Here is a 25,189-nt window from a genome sequence, read left to right as displayed (position 1 = left end):
CCTTCAGCCATTTTACCAACGATCCACTATCAGATGCGTTTAACTTTCATTACACATTAAAAAGGCACGGCCAAGGCAAAGAAATAACTTTCTGGTTTCTAGCAGTGGAGTAAAGTTCAACTGTGCAGGAAGGGAGAAAGCGTCACAGTTTGGGTAGCAGTGTGGAAATCCTGGGTGGTGTGAGGTTACACTGACTTGGATCCTGAATTCCTGACAACTTGGAGGAAGGAACTATACTGTATATACCTCCTTCCTCAGACCAATTCACTTTGTAGTTTGCAAATCCAGTCTAGAGCAGATACAGAAACAGAAACAGTCTGTGTGCATGCGGGTGGGCTCTCCACCGGATATGAGCACTTAACACTACACAGGCTTTCCATAGCCGGTATTGTGGAAACTAAAGCCATGCAAGGTTACCGACATCTGGGCATCCATCTCTCAGTTCCAAGTTGGAAACAGCCATTTTTAGAAAGCACAAATTCTGTCCAACAGCGAAAATATTCGGGGGGTACACAACATAGGCTACAGTATGGACGGGCGTCAAGGCAGTGTTAATTCATCACATTGCTTGTTAAGTTTTTTTAATTTTATATACAAATTCTAATCTGCACTTTTGATTTAGATATCACAATTTTTTTTTCAAAGAAATTGCACAAGTTGGACTTGCACAGCCTGTTGAGACTGTTGGTAGCGTTCACCACGATGAACATCCAGGTAGGGATGCCAGTCCTCAGTTGGAGAGCACAAACACTTCACACGCTGCGGGAAGTAGACAGAGGTCAGGAGGAGAACTGTTTAGTGATCAAATTAGATTCCAGAAAAAAACGTAATCCTAGGATATACATTAGTATTGAGTACCAACAGAAGCAATCACACACACACCTTCCAGAGGCTGCCCTCTGCTTTACTCAGTTTATAGACAGCGATGATAGGAATCCAGATGAGGCTGAAGACTGCCATGCACCAACCTAGAGCCAGGCCCCAGGCTGGGTATGCCACGTTTCCATAGGAAGGAGGAACGAACGATGCCAGAGACGAAACCAGGAGCACCTACGTATGGTCAGAGCAGATGGCAGAGTTTATAAAAAGCCAGTCAAAGTTCTGTTTAAAGGGCAAGACCACTTTGGTAGAGGTTTGGGTTGTGTACTTACCCAATGAAACACCAAACCCAGAACTGTTTTTGTTTTAAATAAAAATGTTAACTTCCTGTATATTTTACTATTTGAAGATTCGGATCCAGTCCGGGTTTTCTTCCTAATAAAAATGGCAAAAATCAACAGGAAGTTATAATTTTTATAAAATAAAAAACAGTGCTGGGTTTAGTGATGGTCTATATTGTCTGAATCAACTTTGTTTGCATTTGTTTATGCGCTAAAAGAGAGCTGTTTCAGCGTACAATGTAAGTCAATGAGGAGCACATTTTTAATGATGAATTTCTAATCACTGGAGCAATTGTTTTTGATTTCTTGTCCAACTTTGAAGTTACATCATGGCAAGGTAACAACAGAACCCAAACCTCTACCAAAGTGGTCTTGCCCTTTAAATCTCAGGATGTTACTTTGCATGTACAATCTCACAGGGAGTGGGAGCATAAAACAGACAGACAAAATGTTAAATACCATAAATATGCTGATAGAGTAGAGCACATCTCATCTCACATCTAATCTCATAACTTGCTCTCATGTGTAGTCAATGGCCTGGGCCTGGAAACAGAAAGTGACAGCTGCTGTGAGAATGTAACCTAATACTACTAAGGTGAACAACAGGATGACAGAGGCAGGTACCCAAACCATCGAATTAACCTTGCTTGATGAGGTCCTCGATGCTAAGCCCACTCTGCTCAGCGACGACCATTTCACCTTGGCCGGCTCTTGGTCTGCCTCTGACACCCTGTTGTTCACCTTAGTAGTACTAGGTTACATTCTCACAGCAGCTGTCACTTTCTTTCTGGCCAAACGTTACCTGCTAAAAGACAAATGCGGCACCAACCTCCGTTCAAGATGCCTTACCCCGGAACCAACCTCTGGAGATGTAGAGGCTACCGAGATCATTAGTCTACGACCCCCGTTCGAAGGTGACCGCGGAACTATGCCCAGTTCCCGCAGCACCGTAGAACCATAATGACGTAATCTAGTGATCAACCTGACACCAACAAGGCCCAAGCCTGTTGGAAGTATAACTACCTCCCCACCGCAAGGTGGGATGACCGCCGTGTGTTTCGTGTTTTGTAAAAAAAAAAAAAAAAAAAATGCATTTTATTTTTTACCTCAAACCAAAGATAATTTTGGGTGCAATACCCGCCCCAAAAGGGCTTTTGTTTACTGTTAAGAAAACTCCCTGCATGCGATATCCGCACTTCCTCAGGAAAGGCAAGCAAACTAAAACTTCAGCGCATACTGCGTCTTGCCCCTACCCAAAACCACCTTTTAGGTTACGAGGAAGATCCCATAGGTTTATCTAGTGTAGGTGTCGGGCTAATGCCCCATTTTTACCTTATGTTTTTCTTTTTGTTGCCTCTTTTGTTCTTTTCCTTCTCTCCTACTGGGCCCCCATAGAAATTAAGAATCCCATGATGTACCGTGAAAACCCCGGACTTGGCCGGATTTAACTCTCCAGGTTATAGGACACAGACAGTCCTGATGCAAGCATGTTTTTATTGATTTCTTTCCTTTGGCCCCGTTAGAAAACTCTTAGTCCACAGCCAAGCCTGGCAGGCTGAGAATCCCAAAAAGAAAGAACCCTTGCCCCCTTCTCTCTCTCTCTCTCTCTGTCTGTCCTTTCACCTCTGTGCCTCTGTGCCTTTACGCGGGATGCATGCCATTAGACCATAGCAATGTCGGCTTAGGGTTATTGCCAAGTCTAATGGTGGCCGCCCTAGGAGGCCAGATGGAGTGTATGCCCCGCTGTGTGTTGTCTCCCTGTTATCCAGTTGGCAACATATTAACTATGTTGTATTACCAAATATGTGCCTTTAGTCTGGTTCACTATGTAATTTTGTTGGATTTTTTTGAAGATTTGCAAAACTATACATTTTTGGAAAGGTTATTGTCTAAGGAATCAGAAAATCAATGTTGCCATTTGCCCAGATGTGTATACGGCGGCCATATTGGCAATTACAAAATGGCCACCCTAAAATGTACGTTTTTTAATATCTCGGCCTCTAAATAAGCTGGAACATTGATTTTAACTGCTAAACCTACATTTTCAGGGTCAAGGAATCCAATGGTGCAAGTTATTATTTCATTTTTTTTTATCATCCCATTGACATAATCCACCATATGGGTAAAAAAACAGCACAGCCCAGGCAGTCAGTCAGATACTAACTGTTCTTTTTATTTATTTTAACTGTGAACTTTGGATGTTTGTGTAACCATATTAAACATCATGACATGTGTAATCATAGACAGTCTCTATGCATCATCATAATCATCATCACTTTCGTGCATCACAGCTTGGGAATCGTCATCGTTCTGGCACTGGCTGCTGCACTGACACATTTCAGTACAGGCTAAGTCCTTAGCTTTGCAGGAACATCTGCCAGAAGAACAGTCAGATTTACACTTGCATTGAACCATCTCAAGGATGGCCTTTGGAGCTGGGAGGACCTCTGTGGTCGTTGGTTTCAGCATGCCATCCAAGTGTTTGAAGTACCCATTTTGCAGGGGATCCAGCTGTGGATCCTGCAGAGCAATGGCTGCTTGTGCCCATGCCCTTGTTTGGACATGGACTCTCAAGATGTGCTGCTTCAGAGCTCCAGGTGTTGGAGGGAGCTTGTCACTTTCTGCCCTGTGTTTGCAGAACAGATGCCATCGCAGTTCAGGGATTGTCTTGATGTTGATACCCTTGTGTTGACAGCTCCAGTGTTGACAGCATTCCTTCTGTCACTTCTGCTTCATCCAAAAGCACTCCAGACCCAACTTTTCCCAGCCCGGATATATGGAACAGGCGTGCGGACGCCGAGGACGGGCCGACGGCAGGCGAGAGAGAGGCCTCCGGTCGGACACGGCCGGGCGGCCTGGCACCCTGGAGGTCCTCTGCGAGCCCAGGACGATCTGGGCTCGGCAGTGGCCCCCTCCTTTGAAATTCTCTCCCGGGACTATCGGCAACCTTTCCCAGCCCGGATATATGGACCAGCATGCGGACGCTGGGGACGAAACGCAGGCAGGCCGCCCCAGATTGCGGGCCTGCCGGCGGCCGCTAGTCGCTGCACTGTGACCCGGGAACCAGGCCGCCCCGAAGGCCGTGGAACCCACTACGTTCTGACCGATTGGCACTCGTAGCCCGCCTCTTGCAAGGGCCCCGCCGGCACCTTGTGTGCTTCGGCGGACGCTGCTTGCAGCCTGCGGGCCCAACCAGGCACGGAGGGACCACGTGCGGAGAGTCCCCGGCCTGTCCTCCGCACTCCTCTGCGGCCGACACCGGTCTAACGAGACCGAGACGCCCCGTCTGCCCTAGTTGCCCTGCCACGGACCGTCCGAGGGCCCCCGCGGTCGGCCTCGCCTCGAGCCCCATCACGGGGCTCGGCAAGGAGATCCGTTTGCCACAGGGGCGCGCTCCGGAGACTCGTTTCTCAAACCCTGCGTGTGTCGCGTACTCCGGCGACCGACCAAACAGTTGCGAAACGGGCCATGGGCGCCGATCCCCCGTAACATCCTGTCGACCTGGGGAGAGGGCAAAGGAGGATGTGGCGACCGTCGCAGTGCGCGCCACCGGGAGCTCCCGCCGCCCCTCTCACGGGGGGCCTTGGCGGTCTCCGCGGACCGGCAACCCCACGGTGCGCGCCTCAGCTGGGCGCGCTCTCCGCGGCGGAACAGGAGGCCTACCTGGTTGATCCTGCCAGTAGCATATGCTTGTCTCAAAGATTAAGCCATGCATGTCTAAGTACAAACGGCTTGTACAGTGAAACTGCGAAAGGCTCATTAAATCAGTTATGGTTCCTTTGATCGCTCCTCAGTTACTTGGATAACTGTGGTAATTCTAGACCTAATACATGCAAACGGGCGCTGACCTTCGGGGATGCGTGCATTAATCAGATCCTAAACCCTCGCGGCGCGGCGCTCTCGGGCGCCGCGTCGTCCGCTTTGGTGACTCTGGATAAACTCGGGCAGATCGCCCGCCCTCCGTGGCGGCGATGTGTCATTCGAGTGTCTGCCCTATCAACTTTCGATGGTACGCTACGTGCTTACCATGGTGACCACGGATAACGGGGAATCAGGGTTCGATTCCGGAGAGGGAGCCTGAGAAACGGCTACCACATCCAAGGAAGGCAGCAGGCGCGCAAATTACCCACTCCCGGCACGGTGAGGTAGTGACGAAAAATAGCAATCCAGGACTCTTTGGAGGCCCTGTAATTGGAATGAGTGGACTTTAAATCCTTTGACGAGGAGCCATTGGAGGGCAAGTCTGGTGCCAGCAGCCGCGATAATTCCAGCTCCAATAGCTTTAATATCTTAAAGTTGCTGCAGTTAAAAAGCTCCTAGTTGGATCTCGGGATCGAGCTGACGGTCCGACGCCAGTCGAGTCACCGTCCGTCCCTGTCCCTGCCTTCCGGCGCCCCCCCCGATGCTCTGAGTGTCCTGCTTGGGGTCCGGAGCGTTTACTTTGAAAAAAATAGTGTTCTAAGCAGGCCCGAGTCGCCTGAATACCGCAGCTAGGAATAATGGAATAGGACCCTGGTAATTTTTTTTACTTCCTTGTTAACTTAAAACTTAAAAATTCTGTATCTAGGCTCCTGAGTACTTTTTTCTATCTGAAATAACTCTGGCATTCAATGTGTTAACTACTTTCGCGGCCCTGTGTGGTTGGCGACTAACTTCTTAGAGGGACAAGTGGCGTTCAGCCACACGAGAAGGAGCAATAACTGGTCTGTGATGCCCTTAGATGTCCGGGGCCGAAATTATTCCCCATGAACGAGGAATTCCCAGTAAGCGCAAGTCACCAGCTCGCGTTGATTAAGTCCCTGCCCTTTGTACACACCGCCCGTCGCTACTACCGATCGGATGGCTTAGTGAGGTCCTCGGACGGGCCCCGCCGGAGTCGGTCACGGCCCCGGCGGAGCGCTCGGAAGACGCCCGAACATGACTATCTAGAGGAAGTAAAAGTCGTAACAAGGTTTCCGTAGGTGAACCTGCGGAAGGATCATTACCGTTCTGTCCGGCACCCTCGCGCGGGGGTCTGGAATGCCTGAACATGCCACAACATAAAATAATTAACAAATACAGTCTGAGGGCAATGATTACTGGCCTTTTGTACAGTCACTGCAAATAAAATGCTTGCAACGGGAACTACTTGGTGTGTGGATCTACTCTCAAGTATAGTGTAAGCTACACTTTTTGATTCAGCACCCATCCTAGTAGTATTGGGATGTGCATGTCTTTGTAATAATTTCCGCAATTAATATCAGCCACAGTTTGATCATTTTGGACACACTTATGGAAGCTTAGAGTAGCAATAATACAAAAACAAAAATGTCTTTAAAAGTATCAGTGGTAAGTTAACATTTTATTTAATTTGAATGAGCAAGTGAAACATGTTTTTAGGAACAGCTGGAATATGAATTGATAAATGATTTTCTTATTTCAAAGATATTGCAAGAAAACAACCATATCTGGTCATTTTGGACTCAGTCATGCATCTAAGGGTTAATGTTGTAAAGTTTTGTAGCTTTATAATTACCACCATTGGATTCCTCGACACTGAAAATGTAGGTTTAGGAGTTAAAATCAATGTTCCAGCTTATTTAGAGGCCGAGATATTAAAAAACATACATTTTATGGTGGCCATTTTGTAATTGCCAATATGGCTGCCATATACACATCTGGGCAAATGGCAACATTGATTTTCTGATTCCTTAGACAATAACCTTTCCAAAAATGTATAGTTTTGCAAATCTTCAAAAAAATCCAACAACATTTTAAATCAAAGCATAAGGAACCAGACTACTTGTGTTGAAATTAACCAGAGATGGGTCAAGCGCCATAAAGTGTGAAACTTCCCTGTGCCCTGGTCTTGCAAATATGTGCCTTGTGTGGAAATTAACCAGAAGATTGGTTAAGCTCCATCAAGTGTGAAGCTGTCCTGTGCCCTGTTGTAACACCGGCGATAGATAAGAAATTAGCATAGTAACGACTCTAAACCACATGAAAGGACTTTCCCCCTATAACTAGCCAACACTCTACGCTCTGCCATTACTAACCAACGGACGAGGAGGTGAGACACCCTCTGTTGACTCTAGAAGACTCTGACGAGAAGACTCCCGGGGCGCAGCAGCTCCGTAGCAGAGAGGCCTACCACGGCCTCTTCATCTCTCGTCTCCCCGGCTATCGCGCACTGACACCAGAGCAGTCAGTGCGTCCTGCTTCATAGAAGACCCCGCCGCCATCAACTCAACAACTCAGTCTACCTCTACACTGAGCTCCAGACCTTTCGAACATTCGCTAACCACCTCAGTCAGCCACTATATACTGAGCTTCAGACCTTTCGAACACTCGCTAAAGACAAGGGCCAAGTCGGGCTTAGCAGCGCGTCTGTCCATCCTTTTCCCAGAAGCAAGCCTGGACGTTAGGCCTGGACCCGTTCGCAAGGTGTGTGTCAACCATATGATTTGTGCATAATTTTAAGGCGACATTACTGTGTAATATCTATAGTCATAGTCTGAGCCTAGCTCTGAACATATCACCGTAATGCATTCCCAAATGCGCTTCTTTCTTTTCCTCTCTGTGAACTTTTCTTCATTCCTGTGTTTTTATTTCCCCCATATTTAAAAGCATACATGAAACACCTTTCTGTAGATTTTTTTTGGTGCCATGGTATAACAGAATGTGAAGAGTCACAAGTGTAAAGGGACAGTGTTTGAGACTCACTATGATGATGCAGGGGGTGATGGCAAACCAGCAAGCTCGCCACCACAACCAGAACCAGAAGCTTTTCTTCCCAATCATCATTTCTATGTCTTCAATCCAACGGTTACCACCTGGAAAGCATATTAAAGAGCGCACACATGACACAAAAAGATGTATGCACATATACTGAACACTCATTGGCCACTTTATCAGGTAGACTTATCCAACTGCTCCTTACGCACATGTTGAATCAGCCAATCAAAATGGCAGCAATGCATTTAGGCATTTACACATGGTCAAGACGATCTGCTGCAGTTCAAACCGAGCATCAGAATGGGGGGAAAAGGTGATTTGAGTGACTTTGAACCTCAGAAGAAGACCACACCAGGTGCCACACCTCTCAGCTATAAGAACAGGAAGCTGACAGGAATTCGCACAGGCTCACCAAAATTGTACGATAGAAGATTGGAAAAACTATGCTGCAAACCCTAGAGATGGTTGTGCATGAAAATCCCAGTAGATCAGCAGTTTCTAGCATACTCAGACCAGCCTGTTTGCCATCACCAACCATGCCACGTTCAAAGTCACTTAAATCACATTTCCCCAACATTCTGATGCTCAGTTTAAAGCTTAGGAACAGTTGGACAAAAGTGGCCACTGACTACTGTACATGCAACACAACATACAATAAGTGAGTGAAACTTATTTGACTTAAAGGGTCTACACCATGAAAATCACTTTTTTCTTGGTTTTTTGTATTTTTTGGGGTCCCCAGTGTCTCTTGTACCCAAAGAAAATTCCATTCCTTCTCATTTCATGGATTTCCAGAATGGGCGTGTCTGAACAGGCGATCTCAGAATGGAAATGTTTATGATGTCACAAACATTAATGATGGCAAACCCAATGTTAAATGAAAAGTGCCCGAATCGCGCCGAAACTTTTTCTACCTCCCCTAAGTGGGGGTCTACGAACAAATGCTTCGGGCTTGGATTTTGGCTCCGCCCCCCGGAAGTGGGTGAAACAGGCACCTCAAACACTTGGTGGAATTGTTCAAAAATGTTCAAAGTGTTTTTTTTTCGATTTTGAATTTTTCCTTCTTTTTTTTTTTATATTCTTTTTTAATATTTTTTTTTATTAACAGACAGAATTGCTCAGTAGCCCCCCCCTGCACAATAGGACGTTTTTGCGAACGCGGAAGGGCGCCTCCGCCCAAGTGGAGCCTACTATGAAACTCTGCTCGGCTTGTGAGTGTGTGTGTGTGTGTGTGTGTCGGTGTGTCGGTGTGTCTGTGTTCATGCACTACCTAGTAGAGGGCGCCAGAGTGCAGCGCCAGAGTGCAGCAGACACAGCCTGCCACACACACACACACACACACACACACACACACACACACACACAATTTTCGAGCTGCGTTCGCTTCCAGCGTTCGCGCGTCTTACTTGTGGTATTGCAGCTGAAAGTGCTGTATAAGCCAGAGACAATTGACTTGGGATGAGTATATCTGAGTGATGATTTAGGCTCAAACCTTTTGAAAAAGGTTTGAGGGACATACACCATATGATATTAAATATCAAATATATTTTTTAAATTCATGGTGTAGCTCCTTTAAACCTTTTTATTATTCAACAACTGTTTATATTTACCGTATATGTAGACGAAGCCAATGATCTCCAAGAGACCCCAATAATTAGCAGAACCCAGCTAGCAACAAAAGCATCTGTGAGAGTCACCCAGTATATTCCTGCCTGTCGCTCGCGCGCGCGCGCGCACACACGCACACACACACACACACATATATACACACACACACACACACACACACACACACACACACACACACACACACACACACACACACACACACACACACACACACACACACACACACACACACACACACACACACACAAAAAAAAGCGGTGCGTGGTCAAAGCCAAGCGCATCATCAAGGACAAGCACCACCCAAGTCACAGACTGTTCAACCCCCTACAACGACCGCGACCGGGCAAGGGGCTCTACCGCAGTATCAAGAGTTCCACCACCAGGTTTTGGTGTAGTTTCAATCCAGCTGCTGTCAGAATGCTGAATGGGGCATAAGCCTGGATGAGTTCAGCAGCCTGACAGCAGGCGGCGCAGACTTTTCTGGCTCTTCCTGAACACACCTGTGGATTATACCAGGGACAATGACTTGGACTTTAGCCCCCCCTCGGACACACCTGTGGACTACACCAGGTACAAATTACTTTTTGTTGCACTCCCTCATGGAGCTACTTGCGGATTATACTAGGGTCAGTCCACTCTAGGTGGACACGCACTGACCTTTTGCACCTTAATCCCTTGTATAACGCACTGACTTTTTTTTTTGGTCTTTTTTTATTGTGCTCCTTTTCCTCTAAGCACCTTAACGTCCATTGTCTATCATGCACAGTATAAGTATAACATGCACAGTATACAATACATTGCTGCTATGCTCAGGCACCTTAGTTTATTATCTTTTTTTATTGTGCTCCTTTTCCTCTAAGCACCTTAACGTCCATTGTCTATCATGCACAGTATAAGTATAACATGCACAGTATACAATACATTGCTGCTATGCTCAGGCACCTTAGTTTAGTTTTTTTAGTTTTTTATTATCTCAGGTAATTTGTAAATATGTAGATAACTTGTCTGGCCTTCTGTTGCTCTCTTGTTTTGATCTCCTTCCCACCTGCCCCCACCCTCTTCTTCTCCCCCCCCTCTTCTTTCTATGGAAACTAACGTTGCGATGGGAACGATGTACAAAAAAGAATTTCACCCACTTTTTTACCTTGTAAACCTGTGATGTGACAATAAAACTGATTCTGATTCTGATTCTGACACACACACACACACATTTGAAATATTTATTTATGTCCACATAATAAGAAGTACAGGATGTACAAAGGACATAAACACTGCCAGTGCAGTCAGATGAAGGGAAAACGGTTAGTTACAAAGCGCATGTAAAGCAGAGCAACGTTACATACAAAACAAAAGATGGCATACTTGTCGAACACAGCTTACAACAATCATGGGTAAAGGAAGCAACGCCTCCTCCAAATTGAGCGGCTTCCTATAATAGCTGATATTGAGCAGTACCTTGCTAATTGTTTAGCCCTCCTTTTGGAGAGGCCGGCCATTTGCAGGCCCCTTACAACCAACTTGTGCACGTGCCCTAGACTACCAAAGATAAAAACCAAAAGTTTACATCTGTAGCCTAGCTGAGAGATGGTCTGCTCTAGCTGATGATATTTTAGCACTTTGGTTAGGAAGGCTTCCTCTAAGCTGTAATCAAAAGTACAGCCGACCTCGAGAATGAACACCTCCCTATGGTTTTCATTAACAACAATGACATCAGGGGTGTTAGCTGAAATGTTAGAGAACACAGAATCATCGTTACACAGGTTAAACATGCTCGGCTTCACAGTAGAATGCTTATACAGCATGATGGAGGACCTGAAAATAGAAGTGATATCTTTAGATATCAAATCCACTATTCTGTCATGCCGAATTACGTAGAGTCCCCTGTATACATGGCACCCATTTAAGATGTGGGACATTGTTTCAGCTATTTGTTCATGACCATGATGTATACAGTGAGGAGCATGGTTGCCTGGAAACCAGATGGAGCGGCTAAGTTTAGATGGTAAAACCTGCAACCTCGCTTTCAGAGTAAAGATAATAATGCATTCGTCTAAAGCAAAAAAATTTAGCACAGAGTGCGAGACAGAATGATCCGCAGCGGGGAGACATGCAGGCTTCCCTTGCAACCTCAGTTCAGTCCAATGCTGCCGCTGCCTTTGCTGTTGTGCCCATAAGAGGCGACCTCTGGCATTAGTTTGTCACACACACACACACAAAATGGTATTGGGTGCAATGACAATATCAGATAACATAAAGTGGCACTTAGGAAGCTAACGTACCCTTGTGACATATGGGAGGCCGAGAAAGAAGAGGACGGAACAGGTTACCACAGAAACTAAGGGGCGTCTGGATCTGAAGAACTTAGGGTAGGCATCTTGCAGGCTGGTCTCGATGATCCCTAATGACAAGACAATAACATATATTCAAACTATAACAATCGTAGGTTCTGTGATCTACACTAATGAATGAAGGTTCAAATTAGGTGCTGCACTGTTAGTATTGTTAAGATTAGTCAAGGATCAATGCCATATATTGATTGAATATCCACTGGCAGTCAGTGGCAGATCTGAAACTCACCAATCGCTGCAATCTGGGAGCCCAGTCCAAGAATGAACACCATGAGAAAGAACAGAACGGACCACAGGGGAGAAAAGGGAATCTTTGAGAGTGCATCTGGATAAGCAATGAATGCCAGACCAAATCCTGCACACAAATACAAGTGTAAATTAGATCATGTCAAAGAGAATGTGCCGACCACTTTGGTCGGATCTTTTATAAATTACTATGTGGAATCTAGAGTGTTATCTCACCTGCCTGGGCAACCTCATCAACAGGCTTCCCTGATATGTGAGCCATGTGGCCCAAAATCGAAAAGATGGCAAAGCCAGCAAACACACTGGTTCCTTGGAAGAAATGCAACAAAAACCATATGCTTTACCTCAAACCCACATGTGCATTATACTGTACATATAAATATTACATGTATTAATAAGTAGCTCCTGTATTAGTTTAGCAACTATTTCTTGGTCTGCTCTTTTTCCCTCTGCACCAACTCTCCGTTAGTAGATCTGCTAATGTTCCCCACCACACAAAGATTTGGCGGACACTAGTAACTCTGAGGACCCCATGTTGAAGACCCCTGACATAGCATATGGCATGCTCCTTCTACTGTGTACTTACCAAGATCGCTGAGAGTTATAACAAGAGTGTCTTGAAACACATTGTTATGGAACTTGCTGTAGGAGGACAGGGTTGTGATGCCACCGAATGCAACAGTCAGAGAATAGAAGACTTGACCTCCTGCATCTTTCCAGACCTAAAACATGCTCACGTACATTAGAAGAGAGCAATATCAGAAAGCAGGATTTCTAAACACAATTTTCTGGTGATGACTTATTTAGGTTATTCGGGACGTTATTACCGCTGCTTCACTGAGTTTAGTCATATTGGACTGAGAACCAATGTAGTACTCGATCCCATCTCCAGCGCCCTCTAGTATCACGCCTCTGATCAGCAGAATGAGCAGCACTACATAAGGGAATGTGGCTGTGAAATACGCTACCTGACGGGAGAAAAAGCACAAGCATACGCACTGGATATAAGGAAGATGGGTGTTCGCTCAGCAAGGAAAGAGCCCAGGGCAGAGCTTCCCAACTCACTTTGAGTGATTTGTCCAGCAAGGGTCAGATAGAGAAACGCAAAAACTGCCACAAAATACTGACCTAAATCAAAGCATGGGATTAATTTGTTCTTTTACTCCTTTAACCCTATATACTGTGTTGAACGTCAAACAGCTAACATAGCTGATGTATGTGCTCACCACAACACGTTGGGTTGTGAGCTTGTAGATCTGCTATTTTCGCCAGATGTTTATCCATTTTAGCCAAATGTTTGCCTATTATGACATGCCCAGAATAGGAATTCTAGGGTCTAAATATGACCAGTGAATTGCAGGCATTTCAAACAAGTGGGGATGGGGTTATAATTTAGCACCGGAAGCCATGGGGAGAGAAAGCAGATGTACTTTGCCTGTTGACTTGAAGCCTTTGAAGAGGGCCACTGCAACAAGGGCCCAGGCCAGCAGCAGACAGAGGGCAAGGTGCCACACTATGGGCCCTGTCTCATCAAGACCACTCGATCGTTGCAGCACCACGCGACTGGAAAGGGGAGGGGGGGGGGGGAGTGCAGAGATGGTCAAAGGTACAGTGCACAATAAAACACCGGAATGTTAGTTTAACTCGACACACTCAGGGTTTTGCTGTGCAGTTACTCTCAGAGGTCATCAACATGTCCGTACACGGACAAACGTGTCCTTGGCAAGACATGTCTATGTCCGTGGCACATTTTTTATTTTGAAAAAATAATTCAAAATATAGCCTATATATTTTCTTCATTATAATGTAAAAACATATAAAAAATGTGTTTGAATAACTTTGGTGACTCGTAAAGTAACACGCTCATTAATATGTGCAGGAGATTCGTAGTATTGCACATGGTACCTGTACACAATTGCATCAGGTGAAGACAACAAGACAGCCAGAAGAAATTATTGCTAATAGCTGCCTCAATTCTGTGAAAATAGCTAAATGTCCTTTCAATCCTTTGTTGGAGAAAAACTTTTTTTTCTTTTTTCTGTTTTAAGACAACGTAGTGTATGTGGTGTGGTCAGACAATGAAATAATTAAAGTCAACGGCATGCGAGGGACCACAGTGAAAAAAAATGCTAAAACAGAAGGCTTGTCATCTGTTCAGAAGGAGCTATTTGCTACCAAGGCAAAGGAGGGTAGGACTGTCGTTAACAATCATAATCCATGGAAATCATCCATCCATCCGCCTGGGTCTTTCTCCAACCTAAAAGTTAGCTCACCAAAGTTAGGTGCCTTCGCATGAAATGTTCGCCTCTGAAATCAACCTAATTTCTTGCCCTATGTATCTGTTCAAAAATAATAATACATTAAATGCTAATAAATTGATTAGTCATTGCTCTATCTGTGCTTTCATAGTTTCTGATTAAAACAGGCCTCTGGCCTCGTGTATTTAGAACACACAGATTGATTTATGTTATGCTTACTTAGATGAATGATTCACCACATGTACGTGTACTGGGTCAAGCAGATAAAGGTCATAAATCATGACAGTTAGGTACCTTCGCATTAAACTATTGCGACACAGCATTCAATTAAAATCCTGGCATGCCCTTCATTAATCACTCATCATGTTGGCCTACATAATCTTTTTTGTCTCTCAAGTTTCCTTGTCCCAGTGTTCCATTGGCATTTTATCCTTGACGTTTCCGTGAGAAGCATTTAACATGTAATTATTACGTCTAATAAATCAAATCAAGACTTTCCCATCAACATCAGAATACCTTAATGGAATCCACAACTAGCTACCGTACCTTGCCAAATCAAACCAAATGGTTTAGCTGGTAGAACTTGATTTGATCTCCTTCTGTACAAGTAACACTGTCCTTTGAAAAGCCAGCAATCTCTATAATAGCTATATGATGCATAATACGCACCCGCTCACCTTTGCAGCTAAGTGTCCCTTTTGCAATGGAAGCACTGTCTGTACTGATTAGACTCAATTATTATCATCCAAAATAATTAGGATTTTTTTTGGGTGGTTAAGTGGCTCAGTAGTTAATGCAGACATACTATGCAGCACATTGGAATCTATGACACATTAGGAGTCCATTACTATACATTTACAGCTAGGCCAATGTGTTTTTGGTAAAAAATATTATTTTGCATGTCCGTGGCAAAAATTTAATATTAATGAAAATGTCCATCACGAGCTGCCATGGTGATGACCCCTGGTTACTTTGTATGCGTTTGATTTGAAATTGCTTGCATGTACAGTATGTGTATTTCTTACTCCCAGTATTGCTCAGTGAGGCTCTGTGCTGGAGCGGAGTCGACGTTTGCTGCCGGACAGGTGCCATTTTCCAGAGTCCCGTTGGTCAATTGCAGACCAGTCATGTTGCATAACTCTATGTAAGGTAAAGATAGTGAGTTACTGAAGATTCTGATCAAGTGCGTATCCGTTTGCATGATTTAAAATGTTCTTGTGAAGCTATCATGTATGCCGAATATATTGGACAGTGCTCGTAGCATCGGATAACTGAAAACCTTGATCTGCACTTCCTCATTTTGTAGCATAATACAAAAATACAGCATGTGTTAATTGTGTAAAATATCAGTGTCAGTGGGTACAAATACAAATGGCTCTACCGTGGGACTGCTAAGCATCAGCATATATAGCCAAACCAATTCTCACAGACCAGTCCTGTATCCTACATTCTAGTAACAAACCAAATACTGTACGTAACGTACATAAAAGATTATATTACCATCACCTCGGAATGAATCAATTTGCCATTCATCCATCAAATCCAGGTTAATGTCATCCATTAATCTGGACACGGTTAAGAAAACAATCTTTCAAACAAAGCCTCATGAACACAAAGTTGAGTCTTTGGTATATTGATTGAGCTAAGGGGAGGTTGTGAGCCAAATTATAAAGATGAATTAAAAAATGTACGGTAGCTTTGCAAATTGGCAGTTGTCACTTAAGCTGAAGTTTAGTTTGTAGTGTTCTTGAGTTTCAGTGCTGACTATCCCACCCCATACTGTACTTGTCATTCATGGTCTAAGCCTGTGGTCCTCAACCTGTGGGTCAGGACCCCCAGGGGGATCCCCATAGGATTTTTTGGGGGGTCCCCAGATGACAGTGAAGTGACAATGTAAGGACTTTTAATACTTTTTAATACCTAAAATAAAAAAATAAAGTAGGAAAAGAAAAAAGATCATTACTGCATCAAAAGTAATCAACAAACTATATTATCAAATATAACGTTAAAATCACACCCAGTGTGAAGTGGGCGGTGTGGTCACAGTGGTCATCACAGTGATGGAAGTTCGCTTAAAGAAAAGTAATATTGTGGACCAACCATTGTACACCCCTAACTTAAAAAAAAACATAAATGTGTTTTTTTTAAGTGCATAGTCCTATTTATAGGGCTATGCACATGTGTCATGTTTCACTAGCCAATCACAGTCCTGAATAGACTGTGATTGGCCAATCACGGTGCAGGGTTAGGGGGGTACACTGGTGGCCAATCACAGCGCAGGATTGGGGGGTGCAAATATCCAAACCTCACATATAGGGGCGGTTTCACCGCCCAAAAATCACACCCAGTGTGAAGTGGGCGGTGTGGTCACAGTGGTCATCACAGTGATGGAAGTTCACTCAAAGAAAAGTAATATTGTGGACCAACCATTGTACACCCCTAACTTAAAAAAAACCATAAATGTGTTTATGATCGATGATCATAAAAATCATCATAAAAAACATAAATGTGCATAGTCCTATAGATGGGTTTCCTGTTTGTAAACATGAGGATGATGCGCGCGCAGTGGAGGGGTGAGCCTATAGAGGGCGCTATTACCCGCAGCAGCTCTAGTCAAATGTACATTCATAAAAGAAATGGTCTTCACCGGGTTTAATGAAAGTAGATTAAACTAGAAAATGTGCTCCTCGGAGCACAAGTCTCCGCCAGCAGACCCGTGCTATTTTAAAAGCACGGGTCGTCTTGGTAGAACGGGTCGTCTTGGTAGAATGCGCGTGGTTTTTGGTGTTCTGCAGGGGCATCTAAAAAATGTTCTTCTTGAAGCAATGTGTCATATGGGAGTCCTCGTAATTGACTGGTTTGTTCAAATGCTTGTCTGTCTTCTTCATCTTCATTGTCTTGAACAGTTTCAGCAGTTGATTGGTGTGTTTGATCTATGTCAGTTTTCTCTAGTGCTACATAATGTATTTGATCAAGGTGGCCAATTGTTACAGTATTAAGATTTCGGCCTTGTTGTGGGATCAATTCAACTCTATAGTCCTCTTTGTGTTACTGTTGTAGATGAGTATGCTTTCTTAGCTTTGGCCTTCTGCGCCTTTGCTTGACCAATGTTAGGTGTTCTCAGAGGGACACACACACGCACGGACGGGTGATTTGTACTGGAAGGTACTGTTCCAATCAAGACTGATTGATCCTGTCTTACCTCACTTCAAAAACATAAATGTTTTTTTGAAGTGACACACCTATTTATAGGATTTGATTTCGTCATATGTCTCGCTAGCCAATCAAAAGCATTGGTGACAACATATTGTCACGTGTCACGTGAAGTTTGACCAATGTTAGCTTGGCTATAGGGGGAGGTGAACACACGGCGGGACGAAGCGAAAACATACTCTCCGCCTCCGGCGGAGACAATTATGCAGTTTGTAATATCTTCTTTACTCAATAAAAATGATTTGTCGGAAGTTGGATCTGTTTGTATATAATAGCAGCATTATGCCTACTATGCCTATAATAGCAGCATTATGCCTACTATGCCTATAATAGCAGCATTATGCCTATCTAAATCCCGAACACAACAACAGAGTGAAGTGCACTTCCGGTTCGTTCTACCCCAGGCATTCGCAGATTGCGCACTCTGCTCTGTGATGACGTCGTGCGGAAACCCATCTATTTATAGGGCTATGCACATGTGTCATGTGTTTCACTAGCCAATCACAGTCCTGAATAGAGTCAGCGGTGGCCAATCACGGTGCAGGGTTAGGGGGGTACAATGGTGGCCAATCACAGCGCAGGGTTGGGGGGGTACAATGGGTGGGGGGGATACAATGGTGGCCAATCACAGTGCAGCAAATGTCGATGTCCAAAGCTCACATTATAGGGGCGGTTTCACCGCCCAAAAATAGCCTATCTACAAGCTCACAGTGAGGCGTTGTGAGCTTGTAGATCTGCTATTTTCACAATATTTATCTATGGAACCGAGTCGAAATGTAGTTACTGTATATTCCAAGTGCTTGTCAGGGTGGGGGGTCCCCAGTTCAAACATGATTGTTTTGGGGGTCACGGCCTGAAAAGGATGAGAACCACTGGTCTAAGCCACCAAACTAGTAGGTGCATAGGTCTCATCTAAGAGGAAAATAAATTATTTTGCTGGAAGACCTTGTCAGATGTCAAAATCTAGATGGCAACTGGTCATGAAAATTTGCATCCATGGTTTTTAACCGACATGTTTCTCTGCTAATTATTTTCCCAGACAATGGACCATCACACATTCGTTCCATCAGAGGACAAAGTACATTTCACGAATTTCCTAAATCAAAATAATGATCACACAAAGACAGCACTTCCAAGGACAATCAAATCAACATTTTAAGGTGTTACCTGAGTTGTGTGGTGATTTTCACATTGTATCATATATCAATAATCACAATTCTTGCAATACTGCCAAGGGAAGAAGAGAAGAGACATTTTTAGCAAGATGTTTTTATTTAAATGTTTTAAAATAAGAATGATGTGTGTCACATTAGTATTGGATTATACTATGCCAATAAACATGATCTCAATTGGAGTCCCATTTGTTTCCATTTCTAAGAAAAAGACTAAACCTTTGATCCGTTAGTTCTACAGTATATAATAAAAGACAGATAGCACATATTGCATCACTAGTCATTATATAAAACAGATTAATTATAATTGTTTGTTTATGGTACTTTATATTATTTCACAATAAAACATATTTGTTATTTATATGATGTTAATCCCTCAGTGAATATACTATACACAAAAATAATAATGTTACAAATAAAAATCTGGCACCACAAGGCTTTTTGATTTTGTTTAGACTTTTGTAATTGTTGGCCCCACTAGTGAGAGCGAGGGGCTCTAGTATGGCAAAGTTCAAACCACTTTTGAATGTCATTTTCAACTAAAAACATCACTAGTATGAGAGTAAAAGAGAGAAAAAATATAATTCAACACTCAAGTCAGAGACTATGGCAATCAAACATCTTACTCTCACTAGAACTTCTGCTCTAGCAGACACAGCTCAGCACTGGAGGGAATACAACGTGGATAAAGTCCAGGGTAGAGTGGCTCAGTGAATGTGGCTTGGACTTTGTGGAGGAGGGTCACTGTGTCAGAATTAACACTGTAGTAGGCCAGGATACCTGCACTGTGATCAAGGTACACTCCTATCCTAGAGGTCTCCGGCACCGGAACTGCAGTCTTAATGTTATTGTGTTTGAAAAAGTAGCCATTTCTGCAGCAATGTAGAGTCCATGACCATTCAGTGCTTCCAAATGAATATAGCAAATAATCCTCTCTGCGCATGGCTCTATATGAGACTGCTATATTAACTTCCCACCCACTCCACTCGACTTCCCAGTAGCAGCGCCCAGACAGACCCTCTCTACAAAGCACTTGACAATGGTGGAGAAATCTTTCTGGGTGATGATATTTGGGCGCAAGCACCGCTTTCCTGTTGCCATCAGACAGTAAGAGTTGCCCGTAAGCTGTGTTTGGGTCCAGTGTGAGCTCATAGGAATCTGGGCCAAAAGCAGAAAGAGAAGTGAAATGAAACAGAGATGTCAAATCTTTCATTTGGTCTTCTGGTCCTATTTTCCCAATGAGATAATGATGAAGCAGGCTGTGTGACAAGTTATATCAGATCTAAGAGAAACATTATAAATGTATACCACTACATGCTCACTTCTGGTCAATGTACTTTAGCAGATTGTTTTTTTGCCTAACAATGGTGTAAAAATGTATTATCACATTTCACGCAAACATGTTTTTAAATAATACTATTAACTGGAAATGATTAATGACTAAATGTTTTGCGCAACAAATGAGCTGCCGTTCAATGTAGGCTACTGAAGATACATTGCCTAAAAACATAGATGCTTGAGCATCAATCTGAATCATGATGCAAAACAAAACATTGTACTATATATTGTACAGCTATAGTGTACAGACACAATTCCACAGCATTGCACAGATTGCTCCACAGAAGTTTAACTGCTTCATAATGCTGAAACTCACATTGTAACAACTCTTCTCTTGTCTTGGGTGTTGGTTGGTGTAACACATCCACCAATCCCGCTGAAATGCAAATGTACATAGGCCTACTGTCATCATGTAAATTAACTTTTGAGGATTAGGACAAAATATGCATAACATTGTATGTGGTGATGGTCTTCATGAGCATTAGCAGATTCTTAAAAATCATCACAAAAAACAATACATCTTTATTACCAGATATGGCCATATTTGTTATCTATACAAGACACATCATAGTGTACTGTACCTTAGACCCAAGACGCGCATATATATATATATATATATATATATATATATATATATATATATATATATATATATATATATATATATATATACACACATACACACTACACACACACCTACCTCTGACCGAGATCTGTGTCCATTCTCTGTCAAGAACTCCCTGCATTCTCTGCTTTAGATTATTCAGCGTCTCACTCACTTCTCCAAAGTACTCAAGAGTCGGAATATTTGCATTTGGTGTAACCAAAAATTCACTACAGGCAGGACGGTAACACTGGAGAGGAAGTTAAGAAACAAGACAAAATGAAACAGGCATGTTATTATCATAGTTTCCTGTGATTAATTATGATTATTCACAATTGCCCATATGCCCATTCTCTCCATATATTTGGGAACAGAAAGACGGCAGTTACAGTATACATATTACATTGGTTTATTATGACAAATATAAAAGTGTGTGTGTGTGTGTGTGTGTGTGTGTGTGTGTGTGTGTGTGTGTGTGTGTGTGTGTGTGTGTGTGTGTGTGTGTGTGTGTGTGTGTGTGTGTGTGTGTGTGTGTGTGTGTGTGTGTGTGTGTGTGTGTGTGTGTGTGTGTGTGTGTGACAGAGAGAGCGAGAAAGTGTATACAGTACAGATATAGGGTTAGGGTCACTCAGTCTAAATATCAAATCAATAAGTTGCGCAGAATGACCTGCAGGAAATGGACATGATCTTCTGTTTGTGAAAGATGCTCCATCTCAGCATCTCTCTTCCTCAGCTCTGATATTTCCTTCTCCATCTGTTCCATGAGTTCTTCAGCCCGACTCACTGCTGCCCTCTGCTGGGCACTGATCAGCTCTATCACGTTGGAGTGCTTCCTCTTTAAGGAGCCAATCAGTTCAGTAAAGATCCTGTCACTGTTCTCCAGTGCTACCTGGGCAGAGTGCTGTCAAAGAACGTGGGAAAAAGAGGATACATGTCACGTTAAACTGTCAGTGTCAACCTGTGGGTCCCACATGATTTTGGGGGGTCCCCAGATGACAGTGCAGTAGCAATTTAATGACTTCATTACCATCAAAAGTAATCAACAAACTATACTATAAAAACTGGTCAAAAATCTGCCAAATTGTCAAATAATGTACGAAAGAGGCAAACATTTTCACAATATTTTCACAATATTTATCTATTTATCCAGGTCAAACAAAATGCAATGTCTCAACTCCTATATTCCAAGTGCTTGTCAGGGTGGGGGGGTCCCCAGTTCAAATATGATTATTTTGGGGGGGCACGGCCTGAAAAGGTTGAGAACCACTGCACTAGATGCCACCACCTTGGTCATTTTATACACTTTGCATTGTTTATTTCATTTGCTTTGCTGCGGCAAATTCTGTTTTACTGTGAGGATCTACAAAAAATTAAATTAACTTTTTGGGACTGTGCTGAGCATAAACTAAACTGGGAAAAAAAGTATTAATTGAAACATTTTGTGCTGAATAAAGTATCTGAAACAGAATGTCCAGGTCTCTTCAATGATACTCACATTGAGATTGCTGATAGACTGTTGAATTTCCTCAACTCCACTCACTTTCTCCTGGATTATTTTCTGGAGATTCTGTTGAGTCACTCCAAGTTCCTTCTACAGAGAAGAATGTACATATACATAAAATATTAAATGCAATGTTTGATTCATATTTTGCAATAATGTACAATTGAACGGTAATCAATGGGAGAACTGGGCACTTGAGAGATTTGTTTGTCGTTTTTTTTTTTTGGGGGGGGGGGGCACTATTTTCGCAGAGAAATTGAAAACTGGGTCCATTCCCTGTTTACATAACCAATTTCTAATCACTAATGAACAATGAGGTGCAGTGCACAATTTTGCCCTCCATAGTCCTAAAACACAAGATGCAGGCAGGCAGCGGGCAGGCAGACGGACAAGCAGGATTTGCTCTATTTCTCAGCATCTTATAAATAATGTATGGTTCATATCTATGATGTATTAGTTTTTTTTTTTTTTTACCAAACACATGAATAATGGTAATTTAAATGTAATAATGGTAATTTAAATGTAATAATGGTAATTTAAATGTAATTTGAATCATAAAAATATGAAATCTTATTTACTTACACTAGCTAATTTAAGGGTCAATTTAAACGTTCTTCAATTCTTGGAAATACAGACAGACAGACAAGACAGTCAGTCAAGACAGTAATTAATACTTCAAGTGATATATTTAGTGAATAACTTACCAAACAAATTGTAAACTTTAGTCATAGATACAACTAAATAAAATAATAACATAATACAGATACATACATACAGTTCTCCCCTGGGCTTACTTCCCAAAATGCCCACTGCCCAGTTCTCTTTTGGTCCAACTGCACCAAACTATATGGTTATTACAGAATAATGACTGCTGTGCTGTCAATACGGTATTAATCTCTCAAGACAGTCTGCTTTTTGTTTTTTTTACCGAATAGGTTCCCACTTCCCAGATTGATGCAGTATATAAGTGTGTGTGTGTGTGTGTGTGTGTGTGTGTGTGTGTGTGTGTGTGTGTGTGTGTGTGTGTGTGTGTGTGTGTGTGTGTGTGTGTGTATATACATACATTATATACACATATATACACTATATATATATATATATATATATATATATATATATATATATATATATATACACACACACACACACACACACACACGTATGTATGTATGTATGTATGTATGTATGTATGTATATATATATATATATATATATATATATGCAATATCATCAACAATTTTTTTTTTGTCCTGATCATACGTAACCATAGAGTTATGTATATAACACACTCACACACCTGTTATATTAACATGAAAAGATACCATGCTGGGCCTAATTCCAAATAAACCGTTCTTGCCTGTTTGCCGGCCCTTTCTGCAGCGACGGATACTGCATCATGGCCTTTGTGTTCATCCATTGTGCACAAGTAGCAGATGCACTGTTGATCAGTGCGACAGAAGATCTCAAGGAGTCTGTCATGACGGGGGCAGATGTTGTCCTGTAGCCGTGCGGAGGCTGGGACCAGCTTGTGCTTCTTCAGCGGTGCTACATCATAGTGTGGCTGCAGGTGAGCCTCACAGTAAGAGGCCAGACACACTAGACACGACTTGTGGGCTCTCTGCTTTCTGTCAGTGCAGAAATCACAAGCCACGTCTTCGGGTTCTACGTAGTGTTTAGGAGGTGTACTAGTAGGACTAGGTTGGAGTCCCGTTTTCTTCATTTGCTCCACCACCTCCGCCAGCAAGTTGTTTTTCTTCAAAACAGGCCTTGGGGCGAAGGCCTGTCTGCACTGTGGGCAGGTGTACACCCCTTCTTGTCCATTTTTATCCCAACAACCCTCGATGCAGTCGCTACAGTAACTGTGTCCGCAATTGATAGTTACTGGTTTCTGCAGAAGGTCCAGACAAATAGGACAACAGAACTGTTCCTGGTCCAACTGGACTCCCCCTTCAGCCATTTTGCCAACGACCCACTATCAGATCAGATGCGTTTAACTTTCGTTACACATTAAAAAGGCACGGCCAAGGCAAATAAATAACTTCCTGGTTTCTGGCAAGATATATTTAAAGAAGGTAGGGTCATCTACGTCATTTTCCCTATCATGCAATTCCAGCCGGCAGATTCGTCGCACCATGGGAGCCAGACTGCAGCCGTGAGCTCAGTGCATACTGACTGTATGGTTCAGCGGAATGCATTGGAGTTAATGAGAGTCCGGTGGATCAGCTCATGAACAAAATATATTTCTGAATGACTGAAACCTTTGTAAAGTAATTGCTTCTGGAAAATAAAAGAAGACATATATCACACATTGTTTTCTGTTGTGTTGCTTATCGATGTGTTCACTGTATAAGTTTATTGAGCTATCTAAAGAGCACAAAGTACGCGATACTGCCGAGCCAGAAAGCAGTTTTGCCATGTCCACTTATTATAAGCGACTTTGGGCTTATTTTTCTGTGAAGTTGCTTGTAAATATTGGTAGTTGCGGGTTGCGGTTTTATTTAAACCTTTACAATCTGTGTGCATGCGGGTGGGCTGTCCACCGGATAAAAGCACTGAACATACCAGGCTTTCCATAGCAGGTACCGTGGAAACTAAAGCAATGCAAGGTTACCGACATCTGGGCATCCATCTCTCAGTTCCAAGTTGGAAACAACCATTTTTAGAAAGCTCAAATTTGATTTGATGTCACACAATCAAAAGCAATATGCAAAAGTATGTCATGTTAGAGAAATTTACAACAACAAAAGTTAATTGGATTACACTTTAACTTTTTTATTGAGGTACACAACATCACACATTAATGCCTTGCTAATAATACAAATACATGTAGAGTTGAAATAGTAAATATGTTTTTTTAACCATAATTCTTATAGTGAAAATAGAAGATCTACAAGCAGTGAGCTTGAAGGCAGAATGTTCATGTACTTTGAGTCAAGAGCAGAATACAGATGTTGAATGAGTGAACATAGCCGATCTACAAGATCAGCTTCCCTAGCTGATCTTGTA

At 42.9% G+C, this 25,189-nt stretch overlaps 2 protein-coding genes across 2 annotated transcripts; both read right to left on the bottom strand.

Annotated features, from left to right (window-relative positions):
- Positions 1–142: 142 nt before the first annotated feature.
- Positions 143–15,484, bottom strand: LOC308101424 (sodium- and chloride-dependent neutral and basic amino acid transporter B(0+)-like; the record flags this gene model as incomplete). Its single annotated transcript, XM_080450844.1, has 13 exons — positions 143–289; positions 664–759; positions 883–1,050; positions 7,863–7,972; positions 8,132–8,245; positions 9,485–9,542; positions 11,783–11,901; positions 12,081–12,206; positions 12,314–12,406; positions 12,684–12,819; positions 12,925–13,065; positions 13,528–13,660; positions 15,381–15,484. 13 exons carry the CDS (start codon positions 15,482–15,484, stop codon positions 143–145), a joined length of 1,545 nt encoding a protein of 514 aa, XP_080306970.1.
- Positions 15,485–18,843: 3,359 nt separating this feature from the next.
- On the bottom strand, positions 18,844–24,161 carry LOC308101423 (E3 ubiquitin-protein ligase TRIM16-like). The gene is made up of 6 exons (XM_080450843.1): positions 23,541–24,161; positions 22,178–22,273; positions 21,350–21,583; positions 20,779–20,932; positions 20,395–20,454; positions 18,844–19,898 (listed from the first exon to the last, which is right to left on the bottom strand). Exons 1-6 carry the CDS (start codon positions 24,138–24,140, stop codon positions 19,372–19,374), a joined length of 1,671 nt encoding a protein of 556 aa, XP_080306969.1. The 5' UTR covers positions 24,141–24,161; the 3' UTR covers positions 18,844–19,371.
- Between the last annotated feature and the right edge of the window lie 1,028 nt (positions 24,162–25,189).

Source organism: Gymnoscopelus braueri (genome assembly GCF_963280865.1).
Source record: "Gymnoscopelus braueri genome assembly, chromosome: 15".
Classification (NCBI taxonomy): domain Eukaryota; kingdom Metazoa; phylum Chordata; class Actinopteri; order Myctophiformes; family Myctophidae; genus Gymnoscopelus; species Gymnoscopelus braueri.
This window is presented reverse-complemented; position numbering and strand designations above follow the sequence as displayed.